Raw genomic sequence first — 16,846 nt, forward strand, 5'->3', positions numbered from 1 at the left:
GTCGGATTTTATAACAGCTCTGTGCTGTGACATGGTACCTGTTTGAAGCATTTGAAGAGCATGAATGGAAATGTCAGCGAGAAAGAAGTATGTGGAAGCAAAAAGATATCTTTTGTCCAGACCACAACTGATGAAAAAGAAATTGCATTAAGCCTTGGGCTTTCCTTTCAGAATTGACTTCAGCTTTATAAAGGAGTGTATTTTGCTCCTAGAAAATTTTCAGTAGCAAATTTTTCAGTCAATCTTAGAAGACTCAAAAATGTGTCATAGTGAAAGAAACGGAAAGGATGAAGGAGTGAGAGGGGAGATAGCGGAAGTTGGAGGGAAAACTGAAAAAGAAGAAAGGACAAATGGATAGATGTTTAAATAAATACACATGCACAAGGAAAAGTAATCAGAAAAAGATGAACCCATTAAAGACAAAGAGTATAGTGAGATGTTCAGGGAATTTTTAGAGGCATTTTCAAGAAGAGAAGCAATGTGTGCAATAAAGGGAGCAGTATCATTTTTCAGAAAACGTTGGTATCTTGTTCAGTGGAGCAGAAAGAACTTTGATATGAGTTAAGAACGATAAATGGAGTCAGGTGCTCTTTGGATACCGGTGTGGCCTCGAGGGCTGCCAAACATAAAGGCCTTTTCTTCTGCAGATCAGAAAGACTTGCACTAAAGCTATAAGGGCTGTTTATTTTAATCATGTATTGATTGGCTTAACCACACTGCTCCAGGAGGGAGGGAAAGCTGTCAACATCAAGAATTACAGCTTTCAAAGTTCCAAGTAATCCTAGGAAATGAGCCAAACATAATAAGTGCAGTTTTATTCGGGACCTGATCCTACTACTGTTGAAATCAATAGCAGTTTTCCCATTGCTCTCAATGAGAGTAAAAGCTGCTTATTTAAAGAGCAGCTCTGATCCAGCAATCAGTGCAGCTAATTTTGAAATATTCATGAATATGAATATAAAATAATAATAAGAAAAGAAAGAACCAACCCACAAATAGATTGGCTGATATAGAAAAGCTCAATTTTTAAGGGAGGTTGACTTTGATTACCAAGATACAAAACAAAAAAATGGCAGAAAAATAAGAGAGATGGTAATATCTAAAGAGACAGGGAGCTTAAGTAGGGTTAGAAAAATTAATTATAATGTGATAAACAAATGTCTTTCAAATGCCATTGAGACAAAAGAGAAGGAGAGAGCACTAAGAGGTTCAAGATATACAGCCCACAGGCTGAACGTAGTAGAAAAAAGTCCTTGAAAGCAAAAGTAGTGGTGATACACATCACACTGCAAAAATAGTCCATAAAATCAGCAGTATAGCCGTGCGGTCATTCCTCAGGCAGCATTCCCATCAAGGTCGGAGGTACTCCGAGCATATACTTGGCTTTTAGTTTTCTGATGGAAGAAGAGGGTAGAAAACAAATACTCTGTTACGATTCTAGTCACCAGTTCAGCATATCAGATCCCTTTTCAAAATTTATATGAGTTGACCAAAAAAGAAGTAGATCCTTTGCTGTGGTTTGTGACCTTCAGATGCGAGACAGGGCATGCAGTTTAGCATGCGTAAATGTTTATAAATGCATATCTGTGTGTACAGGCAGACTTTGATTTTTGTGTTTCCATCAAGGGTTGCAAACCCACTGTTTTGAAGTCTTGATTTTTAAAGATTATTAAGTGAGGTAGCATCCACGATGAATTTATTCTCAGGGCTCCTCCTGGAAGGTGTTACCCTGCGTTGGTTGCCTGTCACTGTCTGTGAGAAGCTTGGAAAGGATTGTTACTGTAACCTCAAAGCAGAAATTGAACAGTGTATTTTCAGATATGTAATCCGTGGGTTGTCTGTCAAAAAAAATCAGTGGTTCAGCAGTCTGTTCTGACAACCAGCAGGTCCTCGCGCTGGTGGCCTTCCCCCATCTGCATCTCATCGTCTGATCCCTCTGCCCAGTGCCTCTCCCTTCCCCTACCCCTCATTTTTTGCATGTTATGAAGGATTACATTTCAATGCCAGTATTTTTTTAAAGGGTATGGGTTATCCGAGGTGCAGGCTGTTCGTGCAAAGATAGGATAGCAGTTCTGACAACCAGCAGGTCCTCGCGCTGGTGGCCTTCCCCCATCTGCATCTCATCGTCTGATCCCTCTGCCCAGTGCCTCTCCCTTCCCCTACCCCTCATTTTTTGCATGTTATGAAGGATTACATTTCAATGCCAGTATTTTTTTAAAGGGTATGGGTTATCCGAGGTGCAGGCTGTTCGTGCAAAGATAGGATAGCAGGAGCACAGTAGAGGGCCCAGGCTGGGTTGGCTGTGAAAGCACTCTGCTTATGGCTAAGCTTTTGGTATTTTCAGCTGTGCACCAAAGACTAATCAGTCACGGGGCAACAAGAGAGCTTGGGTTATTGCAGGGGTAGTTCACATGAGGAAATCTGTGCACCAGGCGCAAGAGACAGACATATGATTCTCCTGCAGAAGGAAAGGAGCCCTTGAGGTGCTCCTGGCTGCACCAGGGAGCAGATGCTTGAGAAGCACAAAGTGCCCGTACCTGCTCCCTTGTTCTGTTTTTCCACATTTTAACAGCATTGATTTGACAATGGGTAACTTCATCCTCAGGTAATTGGGGTTTGTACATGAGTGCAGATCCTGGGCCTGGCCTAGTCTGGATCATTTTTCCCCTTGCTTTTGGATCAGGATCTAGCTGTTTGGCTGGACTCAGCCTAGTAGCACACTGTTAATGGCAGGTTTGCCTGCTGCTTTTTATTTATCCATATTAAGTTCATCAGATGAAGCCAGGGCTTCCTGGGGCCATCCAAAGCTTCCTGGAGGGGGTACTCTCATGGGCAGATGTGTCTCCGGCAGGCAGACATATGCCTCAGACTTGGGTCACTCCTTTTGGATTATGTGGTTGCAAGAGCATTTTCTTACAATATATTTCCTTGGGGGAATCAGATGGACTTAGATCTCGGATACCATCCCCACTAAGTGATACAGTAAAAATAACCTATTATTCTCTGGTTCTGACCTGGGCGGTGACAACATATTGTTTCAGCATCTCTGTCAGGCTATTTCCCTTGAGCCATTTTAACCTCACCCAGTGGGACATAACTAAAGGAAATGAAACTCCAACCCCATTAAGGAAAAAGACAATGCCTTTCACTAAACAAACTTGATTTTCTTGGCTTTTCTTCGCCAAGGAGAATCGTCTGTACCCCCCACCCTTGCAGCCTTTGTAGACAGTTCCTGTAATTGGGAATGGCTGGGTGGACACCAATGGTTGGCAGCAAAGGGGGATAAATCCGACATCCCTTGAACGTGACATGGGCTGAGACCGCAGTCCCAGGTGGCCGCTTAGCGTCAATTCCTATGGTATTGGTCAACGGTACGTGCCTGCCAGCCACAGCTGCCGGCCCTCGAAACACAATTGGGATTTTAGCAAGACTAGATAAGAGATACACAGTAAGACTGGGCTGCTACTAATTTTGTGCAGGTGTTGGATAGGTGCCTACTAGCTAGAGCTGGTGACTCGCAACAAAGTCATGGTGGTCCATCTCCTGGCACCCGTACAGTGAAACGGCCATCCCAGAAGCAAGGGTAACCTTGAAGATTTGTCATTGGCAGGCTAAGGGGAAGATCACAATTCATCTTCACGCTCCAGCTAAGGCTGAAATAAAATTTACACTCAGTAATTAGGTTTTGAAGCATGGTCATTAATTTGGGGTGTCTTAAGACAAATTAGAAATCCCTTTTTAAAATGCAGTCCCACACAGTTGTGAAGTAGGAGTCTGAAAAGGCACCATTTCACACTTTGTGTGTGGGTAATTAGGACAAACCACAGGGTGATCACCTTGTCCCATGGAGAGGTAGGGTTTACAGAATGCAATCAATTGGTCAGGCTTGCAAATTCTGGGTAGAAGTGAGTAACGCCCGGGTCAACGTAAATCCGCAGGCAAGAAGAATAGAGATGGCAGAAAATAAAGAACTCTTTCGCAAGAGTTTTGTCGCAAGAGTTTTTCATTTCAGAGGTGGCTGAAAGTCCATAGGTCACTTTTTTTTTTTTTTTTAGCATAAATGTTCACTGCGTGCATGTTCTGTTTTGGGGTATTTCCAGTACACTCCCCGTGGGGAGCAGTTAAGCTCCTATTTCAAACCTTAATCCTGCAAGGTTCTATAAATTTATCTATCTCTTTGCCCTGTTAAGCAGGTTTATGGCTGTCCCAGCAGCGCACCAAAAACAATCTGAAAAACATGAGCATACCCTAAACTCTAGGTGTGAGTTACGCTCTCTTTTGCACACTTTCTTCCTCTGTTGATGAGTATTTCAGTAACCGCTGTGAACCTTCCATGAGTGACGGTCTGAATGCCCTCCATTCCTCAGCCCAGAATAGCCTGTTGCCTGATGGTTATGACATTCTCCTGCACAATGAAAGATAGGGATTCAAGCAACACAAATAGCAAAAGAAAGTGAAATTGGGCTTTCTCCATGCCCAGTTGCTGTTGCAGTGAGAGCAGGACATCAGCCACCCTACATATAGGTACCTCTCTGAAGAACGACAGTTGTACCTACTTGATTTTTGTTACTCCCCCAAGAGATGACTCTGGGGGATGATGCTGGGTGGTACCTGTCTGGGGCTTGGATTGAGATGCAGATGTCCCAAGCAGATTAAGGCTACTGTGAATCCCTCTTGGAGGCGCCTCCTTTAATCTCCACTGTGATTCCCTCTTTGGAGGCACCTCCATTACTAGGAACACGAGTTCTCGGTTGTGAATTAATTCCCGCAAGCAATTAGGTGCCTAAAGGCTGTTACAGAGCTGGTCCTACCATTTTTACTCAGTTAGTGCTCTACTGTATCGCTTACCATGTCTGTAACAGCAACTAACAGGAGATATTTTAGAGGAGTATGTATCCTGCCTTCATACACTACAGAGGGTGGTGATGATCCATCATACTGTGATTAACTTTCTCCCCCTGCGAGCTCTCTCTGCTGTTAAGCAGGAGGTATTGCACTTGCTCCTGTCTGCTGTGCAGCCAGCAGAGGCCTTTTTTTTTAAAAAAACAGTCCAAAGTCAGAATGATTAGCAGTGAAGATTAAAGTCCCTTTTTAGATCTGGTCCTGGTAGGCGACTGCTGTCACAATACCTGCTTTGCAAAGGCCACCGATATGCCAGTGGGGCGAATATCGAGCTGCCGTGGTTGGCAGAAATGTTAGCCTTCTGAAACTTTCCGCGGTGGATGGAAAGATTTACGGGTACGGTGATGCATATCTATCTCAAAATCATGTCTGGATTAATAACTTCCTGCAGAGCTCATGTCAACTCATGTTTCAGGTCACTGCCACAAGCTAAATCAGGTTAGAGATCAAAACCAGCAATCAGGTACGAGGGAGGCTTGCAGCTATCAAATGGGATAATCTGGAGCATGATTTTTTTATGACTGTGCACCCATGATGACATGTACAGGCAGGGAATTGTTGTGGTCTGGAATCAACTTGCTGGTTTCCCTGGTTCTGGTGAAAATTTCACGTGCTTTTCTGTATCAAAACACTATGCAAAAATGACTGGTCAGGTCCAGCTGAGGTCGCCTGAGTTATGTGGGGAATGATTTGGCCTCATATGCCTGAGATGTGAGTTAACATAAAAGCTGCAAGTTATTCCTAAATTGTTTTCATTAGGAAATCCTGAATAAAAAAGCATTTGTTAGAATAATTATTTCTCTTATTATTTTTACACAATCTATGATTTTTGAACATCATAAATTACATATATAAATTATAAAACCAGCTATGATTTAATACGCTTTGGGTTTTGCATCAAGTGACTCATGCCACTGACTTTTTAACTAAGGAGCCATCATTCTTGGCAAACTGTTGAATTGAGTAGGTGCATATAAGACAATAATTGATTATAAAGGGTTTTTTTTGTCCCTTTATTGATGTCAAGGGAAAACAGTGCAGTTATGAAACGGAATAAACTGAAAAGATTCCTTCAGTTCCTGCAGGTTGATTAAAACAAATGACTTCCCATCCCAGTTTTTATGAATGTATAGTTTTCTGAAAGCTTTATAATACTTCAGGGAAAGGAAATTGCAGGCAATAAATGATACAGAATGGTTCAGGTTACTGGGATGTGGAGGAATGAGTTTTATCTGGAAGGGTGAGATTTACTGTTCTGCTGTATTTCACTTCAGTGTTTAAGAAAGAATCAGGTGCAGTGATTGGTACCGCATTGTGGGCATGCAAACAGCATGAGACTGGTGCTCAGTAACACCATTTGCTGATGCTGGGGCAGTCTGCAGTCTTTATACACCTTTTGTCTGCAGCCAGCAGGTAGGCAGCGATGTCACAGCTTTGCTGTCCCCTGCATTGCATTGGCTCCAAAGGGGTGACTGCAGAGTCCAGGGATGGTTTGTCTCATCATCAGTGAAGGTAGCAGATGCATTTTCATGTGTCAGCTTGATAAACAGCACTGGTTTTTATGGAACTGAGCTTGGTTAAACAGTTCTTGTAGTGTTAGAGAGCTCTACCAGTAAAGACTGTTTAATAAACCCAGGGCTTTTGGTTTATGGTGTTTGTTTGTTTGTTTGTTTTTCTATGTAGAAAGCAGAAATATGGCAACAAAGGAAAAACTTCAGTGCTTGAAAGATTTCCATAAGGACATCCTCAAACCTTCCCCTGGCAAGAGCCCGGGGACACGGCCTGAGGATGAGGCAGAAGGAAAGCCTCCCCAGCGGGAGAAGTGGGCGAGCAAGATTGACTTTCTGCTGTCCGTGGCTGGTGGATTTATTGGTTTAGGCAACGTCTGGCGGTTTCCGTATCTCTGCTATAAAAATGGCGGAGGTGAGTATTTCTTTGTTTCATTCTCATGAAATTGGTCTGCCTCATACTTACTGTTTTCCAGTACCTTCATCCAATTTTTAAAAAGAATAGTCACACCTCTGTTTTCTGTCTTCATCATAAGTCTTTGGGAGAGATTGTTTTATTACTTAGTAGTTTGTGTTAAAAATTAACAGCAATTTGATTTTTTTTACTACTGAACTTTTTCTGCTTTTTTACTTCTGCTACAGTTGAGTCTGATTTTTAACCAAAAGACATGCTATTAATGTAGACCAGTAGGATTTCAGACCAGTGGATTTCAGAATAAGAGCATTCTGAGCCATGTGAAACTGTTGTGTGCCTAACCCCATTGTTATTGCAGATTTTCTCTTTAAGAAGGTAAGAAAATGCCCTTTCCATCTTCTTGTACCCATTCCACTTACAGAGTTTGAATATGAACAAAAATACCCCAGAATAAGGTTGTTCTATACTGATTTTAAAGTATCAAGTATGTTTCTTTGTTTAGATATGTCTGATAACACTTTTAGACTATCTTGTGTAAGGTCACTCACTTCATCTCGGTTTTGTACTATTATATTTTCTCAACAGGTGCATTTCTTATACCTTATTTCATTTTCCTGTTTGGGGGAGGTCTTCCCGTGTTTTTCCTGGAGGTGGTGCTAGGACAGTATACCTCTGAAGGTGGAATTACATGCTGGGAAAAGATCTGCCCTATTTTCACTGGTTAGTACATCTTGTGCTTTACTGCTTAAAGACACTTCTGTAAACCATACGCAGCAACACTATTCCCCTCGTGTCCATTAATTCAGCTATTTGCTGTAGTGATTGAGGGTATGATACTGGTTCCTGGAAAGGTAGAAGTCAGAGTGTCTGAAGGACAAAGTAAGGTGTTGATTTTGATGCTATCATCTTGTTAACTGGCAGAACTGCTGATAAGCAAGAAAGAAATTGCATATTATGCCTTAAAAAGGCAATTGCACATTTTATTCACAGGTACCGGAGAAAGTGTTGTTTGGAAGACTAGAGCCTTTTACATGGCCTTAGTGAAAGTATCTTCAAAATATTATTCTGGTCTGGAAATCAAACTCCCTCTGCCATGTGAAAGCTTATCACTGGCGTCATCCCTCTGTTACTGATACAGCCAAAACCTGGACAGCATTCCATGGTAGAATTCAGGAACGGGACTTCTGTCATAACTGAGCAGGCCCTGGCAAACAGGCATGTTGGTCGGGTGTTATTCAGGGGCCTTTGTGAGCAGATGAAGAAGCACTCACTGCTTGCAGGAACTATGCAAATGCCACTGTGAAAGTTAACTAGAATGGAAAATGAAAGACAGGATAGAAAAATTACTGAGAATGCCTGTCTTATGTATAGATTACCCTTTACAGCCAGACAGCACAGGCAGAATCATTTGGAATAATGACACTAAACAGAGGGGCACTCATCAAATCCCGTTTGGAAAGAGTTGGCACTTCACAATAACGTGTCTCTAGCTCTAGCACCGTCGATGTTCCAGGCATCTCTTTCCCCTTATGTCACCCCACGCAGAAGTGAGGGCTTTCTCCATAACTCACACCCCCACCTAATACTTCACCTAATACTCAGAATGCTGTTGAAGTTGATATAATTGTGCTGCTTTCGCTCCAATTTTTTCATCCTCCTCCCACTTTCATGAAGCTTTTTTTTTTTTTTTTTGAGGAGGAGGAGAAAGGAATGTTCCTTGTTTAAATACCAGTCTCCTAGGCATCCATAAAGAGTTCTAATAATGTAGCTGTAATAATAGCTGTATATCCTGTCTGAAATGCAGCTGGACAGAATAAATAACACTTGCTCTGGTTGTTTTCACCTGGCATAAGAATAATTTGGTGGTAAGGACTCTTACTGCAAAAAGATTTGAAACTACAATATCAGGCAGGTACCCCAGGTCCTGGGTTAGCCATCAGAGTGATGTTAAAGGGAACCTCATAGACTTCTTGTCATCTGGTAAGAAACTGCTCTAAGTTTTTAAAGGAAATCTATTTTTTCCCCTGTTATTCCTAAATGGCAAGCTTTGTAAGCTTTTTGGAGGTTAACATTCTGTATACTAAAAGATTTTCAGGAAATGGGACTTTTCAGAGTCCTTTCATTTTGTATTTTAAAAACCAGTGACTGCTTCTGACTTAAGACATACATGTCTGCCAGTGGAGCTCAACTGCCAAGCAGGGAGAGACATACCAGGCTCAGGAGAGCAGTTCTGTTATTCAGTTAAAGCCTGCACTGGAACAGCATTCCGCCACCTCCCAGGGTTGTGTAGGACTTGCCTTTATCTGCCCATGACCCTGCTTCTAAAAACAAACAGGGAACATTTTTTATCGTCAAATATTGATAGCAGAGTTAAACATTGATCTAATTAACCATAGCAGCTACAAATATTATACTTCCTTTGCACAAGTGAAATTGGGGCAGAAACAGCAGCTTTCACATTGATAGCTTTGGAATTTTCCTTTTTAACTCATTCAAGAATGTGGGGTTTTTTTTGTTAGCGCATAGGCTGAGCCGAGCCAGTTGATAAGTGTGAGTGCTGCAGGGGCTGCCCAGCTGCCCAAGGAAGCTGTCTTGGGGGACAGTGTGGTGAGAATGATGTTGCCCAAGTAGGTACCTAAGATGTCAGATGATGTAGCTCCCCAGTAAGCAAAGCGTGATGCCTTGACTTCCTTTTAATAAAACTTGAGATAGCCAGGGTAGTGTTAAATTGGGTAGATGTCCCGCAGGCCTCCCCTCTGCTGTCAGCGAGCCACAGCCGAAGTGTGTGGGTAGTGCCCATGCTGGGCAGAGGTGGTGGCAGGTCTGTGCTTATGTGTGATCGAGTTGAGTTGAGTTGAGCTTCCAACAGTGGTGTGGTAGCGTGGGATACAAGTCTTCAACACAGTGGGAGTAGCACCAGCTCCACGAGATCACAAGGCACCCTGCCTGTCACGTCTGCACGTATTTCTTTTCTTTCCCCCTCTTGCCAGGAATTGGTTATGCTTCCATAGTGATCGTGTCCCTTCTGAATGTGTACTACATCGTGATCCTGGCCTGGGGACTCTACTACCTGTTCCAGTCATTCCAGAGCGTCCTGCCGTGGGCACACTGCCACCAGAAGTGGAACACGCCGACCTGTGTGGAAGATACTCTCAGGAAGAACAAAACGCTCTGGATATCACTGAACGCCACTAACTTCACCTCCCCTGTCACAGAGTTTTGGGAGTAAGTATCCCCTCTTCAGGGTGCTTCAGTGGCATGCCAGGGGTCAGACCTGAGGTTTTATGGAAGTCCTGTGGGGAATGTTAGACAAGAAAAGAAAGCTGGATGTGAGTCGTTTGACCGGTGTTTGCTATTGGTTCTCACCCATCCTGAGACAGGCTGACAGTGGAGGAAGGCATTAGATGTATATCTGTTTCATCCCAGAGTGTACAGGGAGCCCTAAAAGCCCAGTGCAACTTCTGTTTTGGAAGAAAACTTGCTTCCTTCTTGGTTGGGATTCTCTAAATGCAGCATGAGAACAGAAACAAGTCACTTCAGATGACCTGATAGCATGGATTTACTATGGAAACAGTGACAAACCACCCCTATTGTGGTTCCCTTTCCCCAGCTGTTAGCATTTGCAGTACACTTTGTGAAGCTGTAACACATCTCTTATCAGTCTGACAATGAAGCGAAGCATTGACCTCAGCAATAAAACTGACAGAGGTGGTGAATGCTGTCATGTACTGTAGGTTTCTCAGGTCATCTCGGTTACATCATTTTTCTCTGCAGTGTCTGAGGAAACTCTGTTTTGCCAGATGTCTGGATTTCATCAGGCCTAAGCTTCTTTCCCATTTCTCGCTTATTTTTCAAGTTTCAAATTATATTGCATAACCTGATTTCTGAACAGGCGTGACCTCAAATCTCTGTGTGTTTATATAGGTGTCAAAACATAGCAGCAGAGGAAGACACCAGTAGGGAAACTTAAATCTAAAGGATCTAAAAATATCTTAGGAAGAAAAGGGTTTTTTTTAGCTTGCTCAGATGGTCACTTAAGAGCACAATTATTTTCTGATCCAGCTTGGCCTTTTCAGCCTGTTTAAAGTCCGATTTGGTCCCCTGATCAACTTGTACCTACTTATCTATTTTTAAAAAGAAGCGTCAGCCAATAACCATGCCGAAGATATTTGGCATGTGTTAGGTTTAGAAAAAAATAATCTTATGAACTGTGCTAAAATTTGGAACACAAGAGCCAGAATACAAAGGGCAGATGGGATCTTGGATGAGCAGTTTGTCAAGAGGCACTGGAGACTGGTGTGAGAGACAGGATGCAGGCTGTAAGAACAGTCACTTTCACTGTGCCATGAGCACTGCGTTTCCATGTTGAGCGATGGATACTTTCCCAGGTGACTTCCCATCTTGTAAATATGGATGGAGTTGGAAAGTTTTGTTGGTACCTTTGGATATTTTAGGGGACCATAAGGGCAAGTTGCAGTAGAACAGGAAGCAGCTCTCACTCCTTTGGACTCTCCCACAATGGCTTTGGGACTGAGGACCTTGAATCCAAATGAGTGGCTGGCTTGGTAGGATGTTCACAGGTCTCCTCAGGGCCTTCCTGAGAAGCCCAGGTCCACAGTCTGCCCCTGAAATAAGAGTTGCTCCCCCAAGACTTCAGAAGCACTGTGCTCATCTTCAGTTTTGTGCAGTAATTTTGCTCACAGGTCCTCTTGCACCCAGTGGCAGCTGTGAGCTTAGAAGCCTCCTGATGTGGCCAAAGGGTTGTCCTGCTGCCCCAGAAGCTCCTACTCCTCTAATGCACAGATTTATGGGCCAGGTTGTCTTCCCTGGGACCTCAGATGTCATGTCCACTTCAGAAGACTGAAGATTCCATAGCAGAAGGAAATAGGGCTGGCAGTTGGGAAAGGGGTTGTAAAAGGAATGAAGGCTTCAGGACCTCAAAGGAGCTGGTGTCCCATGGGTAATGGCATGGCAGGTATGTGGTGGAGGGCCTTACAGCAGAGCAGCCTGTCCATGGGCTGGGGGAATGATGGCAGCATATTTGGGGTGGAGATTTTAGTCAAGTTTCCTCTAAAAGAAATGAAGTTGCTGTCCCCAAAACTCTCTGCGAGTGAACCAAACTGTCCTGTAAATACAGCCTGAGAGGTGTAGTCAGGCTGGAGGTGCTTGAAGCTGGAGGAGAAATCCTTGGTCTTCCCAGCGCTTTCCCCTTCCCTCCGACTTGCCCTCGCTGTTTCTGTAGCACAGCCGGAGCAAAGGTTGCTTAGTGCTCATGGAGGCGACTCTCCTTGCACTTAGCAGCCACTTTAACTTTTGTCCTCGAATAACAGTTTTAAACATCATGAACTGAACTCTTCCCTGGAGTCATGCTAGGGAGGAGTTTGGCTCTGTAATACTACTAGTACAGACATACTGTCCATAGCTCGCTGTTTCATCATGAGCAAAACTGCCCTTAACAGAGCAATCTGCCTGCAGGACTCATGGCACTTACAGAAGTATTAAAAATAGCTGTTCTCTGTGCATAAACAACTATTGGTCTCTTATAGTAAGGGTAGAGATCACAAAGCACAGTTGTAATTAAAGTGATGTAGCTGTTACATGGTGGAAGCATTTAGTTTTTTCTCCAGTAGCTACGTTTCTATTCTTTATAGTTCTGAAATTAAAAATAATTTCAACGACTTTCAAGTACTTTGCCGCCACAGGCCATGCCAGCTGCCATGCAGCCAGCTATCCACATCGAAAGGACAGGTCAATAAATAGTCTCTAACTGAAGATACCCATCTGCTTTGTGGCACAATTAATTCCGATTTAATTTAGGGGTTTGTGAGTATTTGGTTTCTGAAACCCAATGCCGGTTTTATTGTGGGATATTTATGTAGTGTCCTCACCAGTACTGCTTTGTAAAACTAACGCTGCCCAGAAAGAATTGACCACATTGATGCATTAACCTCTTCGCGCTGAATAACATGTGTCCTTCTCAGCCTGGCTGGACATATAGTACAGCCTGACATTTCGGTTCATTTGAATTAATGTTCTGTGCAGATCACATGCTTGCTTGAGCAGCAATAAAAGGGAGTTAAGCAAATCTGGCTTTGTATCAGGAGACTTACCTCTTGGTATCACATGCTTCAGGTCTTACTTCTGAAGATTTTATTTTAAAGTCCAAAACCTTAAGGGCTTACACACGTACATAAGGGCTAAGTGTTATGGGGTAATTATGGTTGAACAAAACCGCTGATTGTTTGGCGCTGGCCAAGTGTTTATAAATATTTGGTAATCAGCAGACTTTATTCGTCCAAATCCCAAGAAAGACCATCACATGCTAATGGCATGTAATTCCGAAGGGAGCAACACAAAAACTAAACAAAATCTAGGGCAGCTGTTTCTGCCTTTGGGGGCAAACTTCGGAGTTTTAAAAATCGTTTCATATTCTCCTCCTAATACTCTTCTGGTACGTACTGCTTCAGTGTTAGCTATTCTTGTCCATCCAACATGAAAGGGTGCTTCGCCTTTCCTGGTACGAAAGCTCCTGTCTGCATTCAGTTGATTAACGAGCTGGAATATCCTTCAAGGATTGCATAACTCTCATTTTATTTTTGTTTATGTTCTAGAGCCAGTTACAGCTCCTATTACATTTCCATATTGCACACCGCTAGAACAGACTAGTGTATGAACAGGATTCAGGAGCTCATGTTTGCAGTGAACTCAGCCCAGCCTGTTGTCCCATTGATTATATATGACTGACAGTTAATGACAGCATCAAGACTATAAATTAGAATTAGTAACAACTTCATGCATAAATGATGGGAAGTTACTTGAGTGGGCTTGGCTGAGCCTGAGCAGCAGTGGGTTATGTAACAAAACTGAAGAGCTATCAGCATAGCCCGGCTCGTGATCCTTCCTGAACTTGAATTTTCAGCTTATCACAAATCTGGGTTGAGTGCTTCTGCTGCAAAACTGTGTTGGGTTAGATTCCATTGAACAGTTTCAATGCTGAGTCTCCCCTGGTAATTCTGAGTGGATTCCTTGAGGTGGTTGGTCTTTGTGAGATGAGATAACCCAAGACAGGGCAAGCCAGCCCATCATTTAGCGTGCTTGCTGCCTTGCCAATAGAAGACAACTTGTCTGGCTCTCAGTAAGCCACTGGGGTGCCCTCCAAAACAGCTTGAAAAGATTGCTGAGGCAAACTCGAGGTGAGATGACCACTTGCTTTTAGTTCTCTAATAAGAAGCAACGAAGTCTTAGCTGAATACATTAAGAGAGCTCCTTATACCAAAATGCATTTGCAGTTAATTATCCATGGTTTCCTGAGAGCTAAGTCTATAGGTTGCCTTTTTAATATAAACTGCCCCTTAGATTGGAAAATTGCCATTTATTTTTAAAAAAGCCACAGAAGGTTGCAGCTGTACTTTTTCATCTTATAAATGTATTTTCTTCTTTTGTAAATGCACAGCGGGTTTCTCCCTGGTTTCTTTAAGCTCAGGTGAACCAGGACTGCAACTTTATGCCAAATATTCATTACCGAGGGTTTTCACGTAACTGTTGAATAGCTGTGCTGATTAGGGCAGACTTGCCCTGTCTGGTGCCATTAGTCCTTTTCCATAACAAAATAACATTCACGTTCAGAGAGCCTAAAGCATTTGGTGTGAGAACACTTTCACACAGGTAATCCAAGTGCATTGGCAAACAGATGCACAAACAGATGGGTGAGGCTTTGAGTCCTATTAAACTGGTTGATCCACGTTATTTTTTTCCAAAAACTAATTGCAAATTTTCCATCAGTGACTTAATTCGCTATGATTTCCATGGTAATAGCAAAAAAAACCTCACCCCACTTTCATTAACTCAGGGGAAAAACAAACCACGGTGGTTTGTCTTGTACTGGATCCGCACGCAAAGCTGCGCACGCCACGCTTGTGGGCCTGACCCTGGTACAGCACCCTAGACTGCTGTGGGCTCTGCTCTCCACGCCTTAGATGAAGGACAGTGGCTGACTTTTATAGCTGTCTGAAAAGAAAAAATAATTAAGTTTGTTAGGTAGCAAGTTAATTTTTCTAGTCTTGGGGAAAGGCATTTTTGTTGTGACTGAGGTCAAAATTCTCCTTGACTTGCAGAAAGTCTTTAGGTTCATTTGCAGAGGAGTTTTAGCTAAGTGAACAGTAAGAAACAGTTTATTCCTTCATACATATTTGACAAATGAACTAAGTGTCAGGTATGACAAGGTCTGTCCAATGTGTGAGGACAGTGTATGTTGCATGAAAGCAAAACAAACCCCTTTACATCAGTATTTAACCATAACCCATGGCAATTACCAAAAGAGAGAAGCCTTAATGAATTTTTCCCCTCAGGAACAGAGTATTTTGATGGTCGGATGTTGCTCCCTTAAGACCCTGCTTAGGAATTTCTTTTTATTTATTAACCTAAGTGACAGAATAAAGTTTACCAAATATCTGGAGTTAGCTAAACAAGAGCCCGGTGGCGGCAGTGCTGAGGGCGGCGGGCCCCGGCAGTGTTTGTGTGCTGGGGGGCCACGGGGGGAGAACTGATAACAGCTCCAGTCTTCGCCCTGCAAAGCTGCACAGGGTGATGGTTCTCTGCGTTGCTTTTTCCCTTTCCTCCTGGCAACAGTCTTGCTAATGAACTGAAAAGGAGGAGAAACACACGGCTGCAGGCCGGTTGCGAGTGTCCATGATGGAGACATTGTGTGCAGTGCTGCCACGTGGCTTCGAAACCGGGGATCGTGGCCATGCCAGGGTCTTGTATCCCCAACGGAATCGATGTGAAAGCCGCCGTGCTTTGAGCATATTTTCTTATCTCATACTGACGTGGTCACGGCTGCTAAAAAACAGCTTAAAATGAAACGCTGTGCAATGTGTTGAACAAAAGACTCCCACAAACCTAGGGAAGATGTAGGGCTGCAGAGCTCAGCTTTGCTTACATAAGCTGTCCTGACTTCGCAAGCAGCATTCAAAGGGCAGGGATCTGCCCAGGCGTCTGCTGCCCTACACACCGTTGCGCCCTCTCAGACATCACAACCAGACCCTGCATCAACTGAGCTCCTGCATCTCTCTCTCATTTCCTTTCAAATATTCAGGCGCAACGTGCTGAGCTTATCCTCGGGAATCGAAGATATTGGTATTATCAAGTGGGATCTAGCACTGTGTCTTCTCCTTGTCTGGGTGATATGTTTCTTCTGCATTTGGAAAGGAGTCAAATCCACTGGGAAAGTAAGTGCTCTTTTACCCTTTTTATAATCATGGTAGTTAGCAGATGTTAGGAATGCTAAGTAGTGCTGGTTTTAAAGATATTTACCATTTCCTTGCACAAACAATGTATTTTTGCACTGAGTAAAAGAGGGACTCTGATTCAACTGACTTTAGAAAGTCATTGTCAATGCCCAAAATGTCTGTGAGTCAAGGGCATCAAGATGCAATTACAGGCAGGGTTTGAGTACCGCTTTGCATCTCTGAGGAGGAGCATCCCACTGATGCATGTCATGACTGTGGAAAGTCTTACGCTTGCAGCGTGTGGTGCTCTGCTCTCCCTGTCCATGATCTCACACCAGCCGAGTTCATTCTCAGTGCAGCAGGCTGGATGTTAACATAGCTGTGGTAGGGATATTTTAAGTCAGTGGAAACTGCTGGATGCATAGCATTTTTGAAATGCCGCTCACTTACAGAAGAGCTCTGTGTAGACACAGAAGACTAAACTTAGGTACTCGTTTAGAAGCAATCTCATTAACGACGAGTCTGGATAGTTTGTGTTTTTAGCCTCATCACGTGGTCTTTAGAATCATGTTTTTCTCTGAAGGATAACAGTTAAATCATTCCTGATCCTCATCCTACTCTAGTGTAAGAAACAAATTACACCAAATCTTGGCCAATCACTTAACAACATGAAGCTTGATATTATTGCCCCTTGCATACAGTAGTGTTGTTAATCCTAGTTTAATGAGAAAAGGCTTTTTAAGCCATGCATATGTGTGGCGCTCAGCTTTCAAACCTGTTGGTTGAGGCAGCAT

At 43.2% G+C, this 16,846-nt stretch overlaps 1 protein-coding gene across 4 annotated transcripts in view; it reads left to right on the forward strand.

Moving 5' to 3' along the window:
- Positions 1-16,846, forward strand: part of SLC6A6 (solute carrier family 6 (neurotransmitter transporter), member 6) — a 48,334-nt gene that overhangs the window by 14,124 nt on the left and 17,364 nt on the right. For 3 of the 4 annotated variants that reach the window (XM_010153936.1, XM_010153934.1, XM_010153937.1), the window contains 4 exons: positions 6,586-6,825; positions 7,411-7,545; positions 9,816-10,050; positions 15,920-16,052. In XM_010153936.1, coding sequence (XP_010152238.1) covers positions 6,597-6,825; positions 7,411-7,545; positions 9,816-10,050; positions 15,920-16,052 — 732 coding nt within the window. In that variant the 5' untranslated portion in view covers positions 6,586-6,596. Of the gene's footprint in view, positions 1-6,585; positions 6,826-7,410; positions 7,546-9,815; positions 10,051-15,919; positions 16,053-16,846 lie in introns of those variants that run through there. The other variant, XM_010153935.1, reaches the window with a different exon arrangement.

This window comes from Eurypyga helias, unplaced genomic scaffold (assembly GCF_000690775.1).
Source record: "Eurypyga helias isolate BGI_N326 unplaced genomic scaffold, ASM69077v1 scaffold10566, whole genome shotgun sequence".
NCBI lineage: Eukaryota > Metazoa > Chordata > Aves > Eurypygiformes > Eurypygidae > Eurypyga > Eurypyga helias.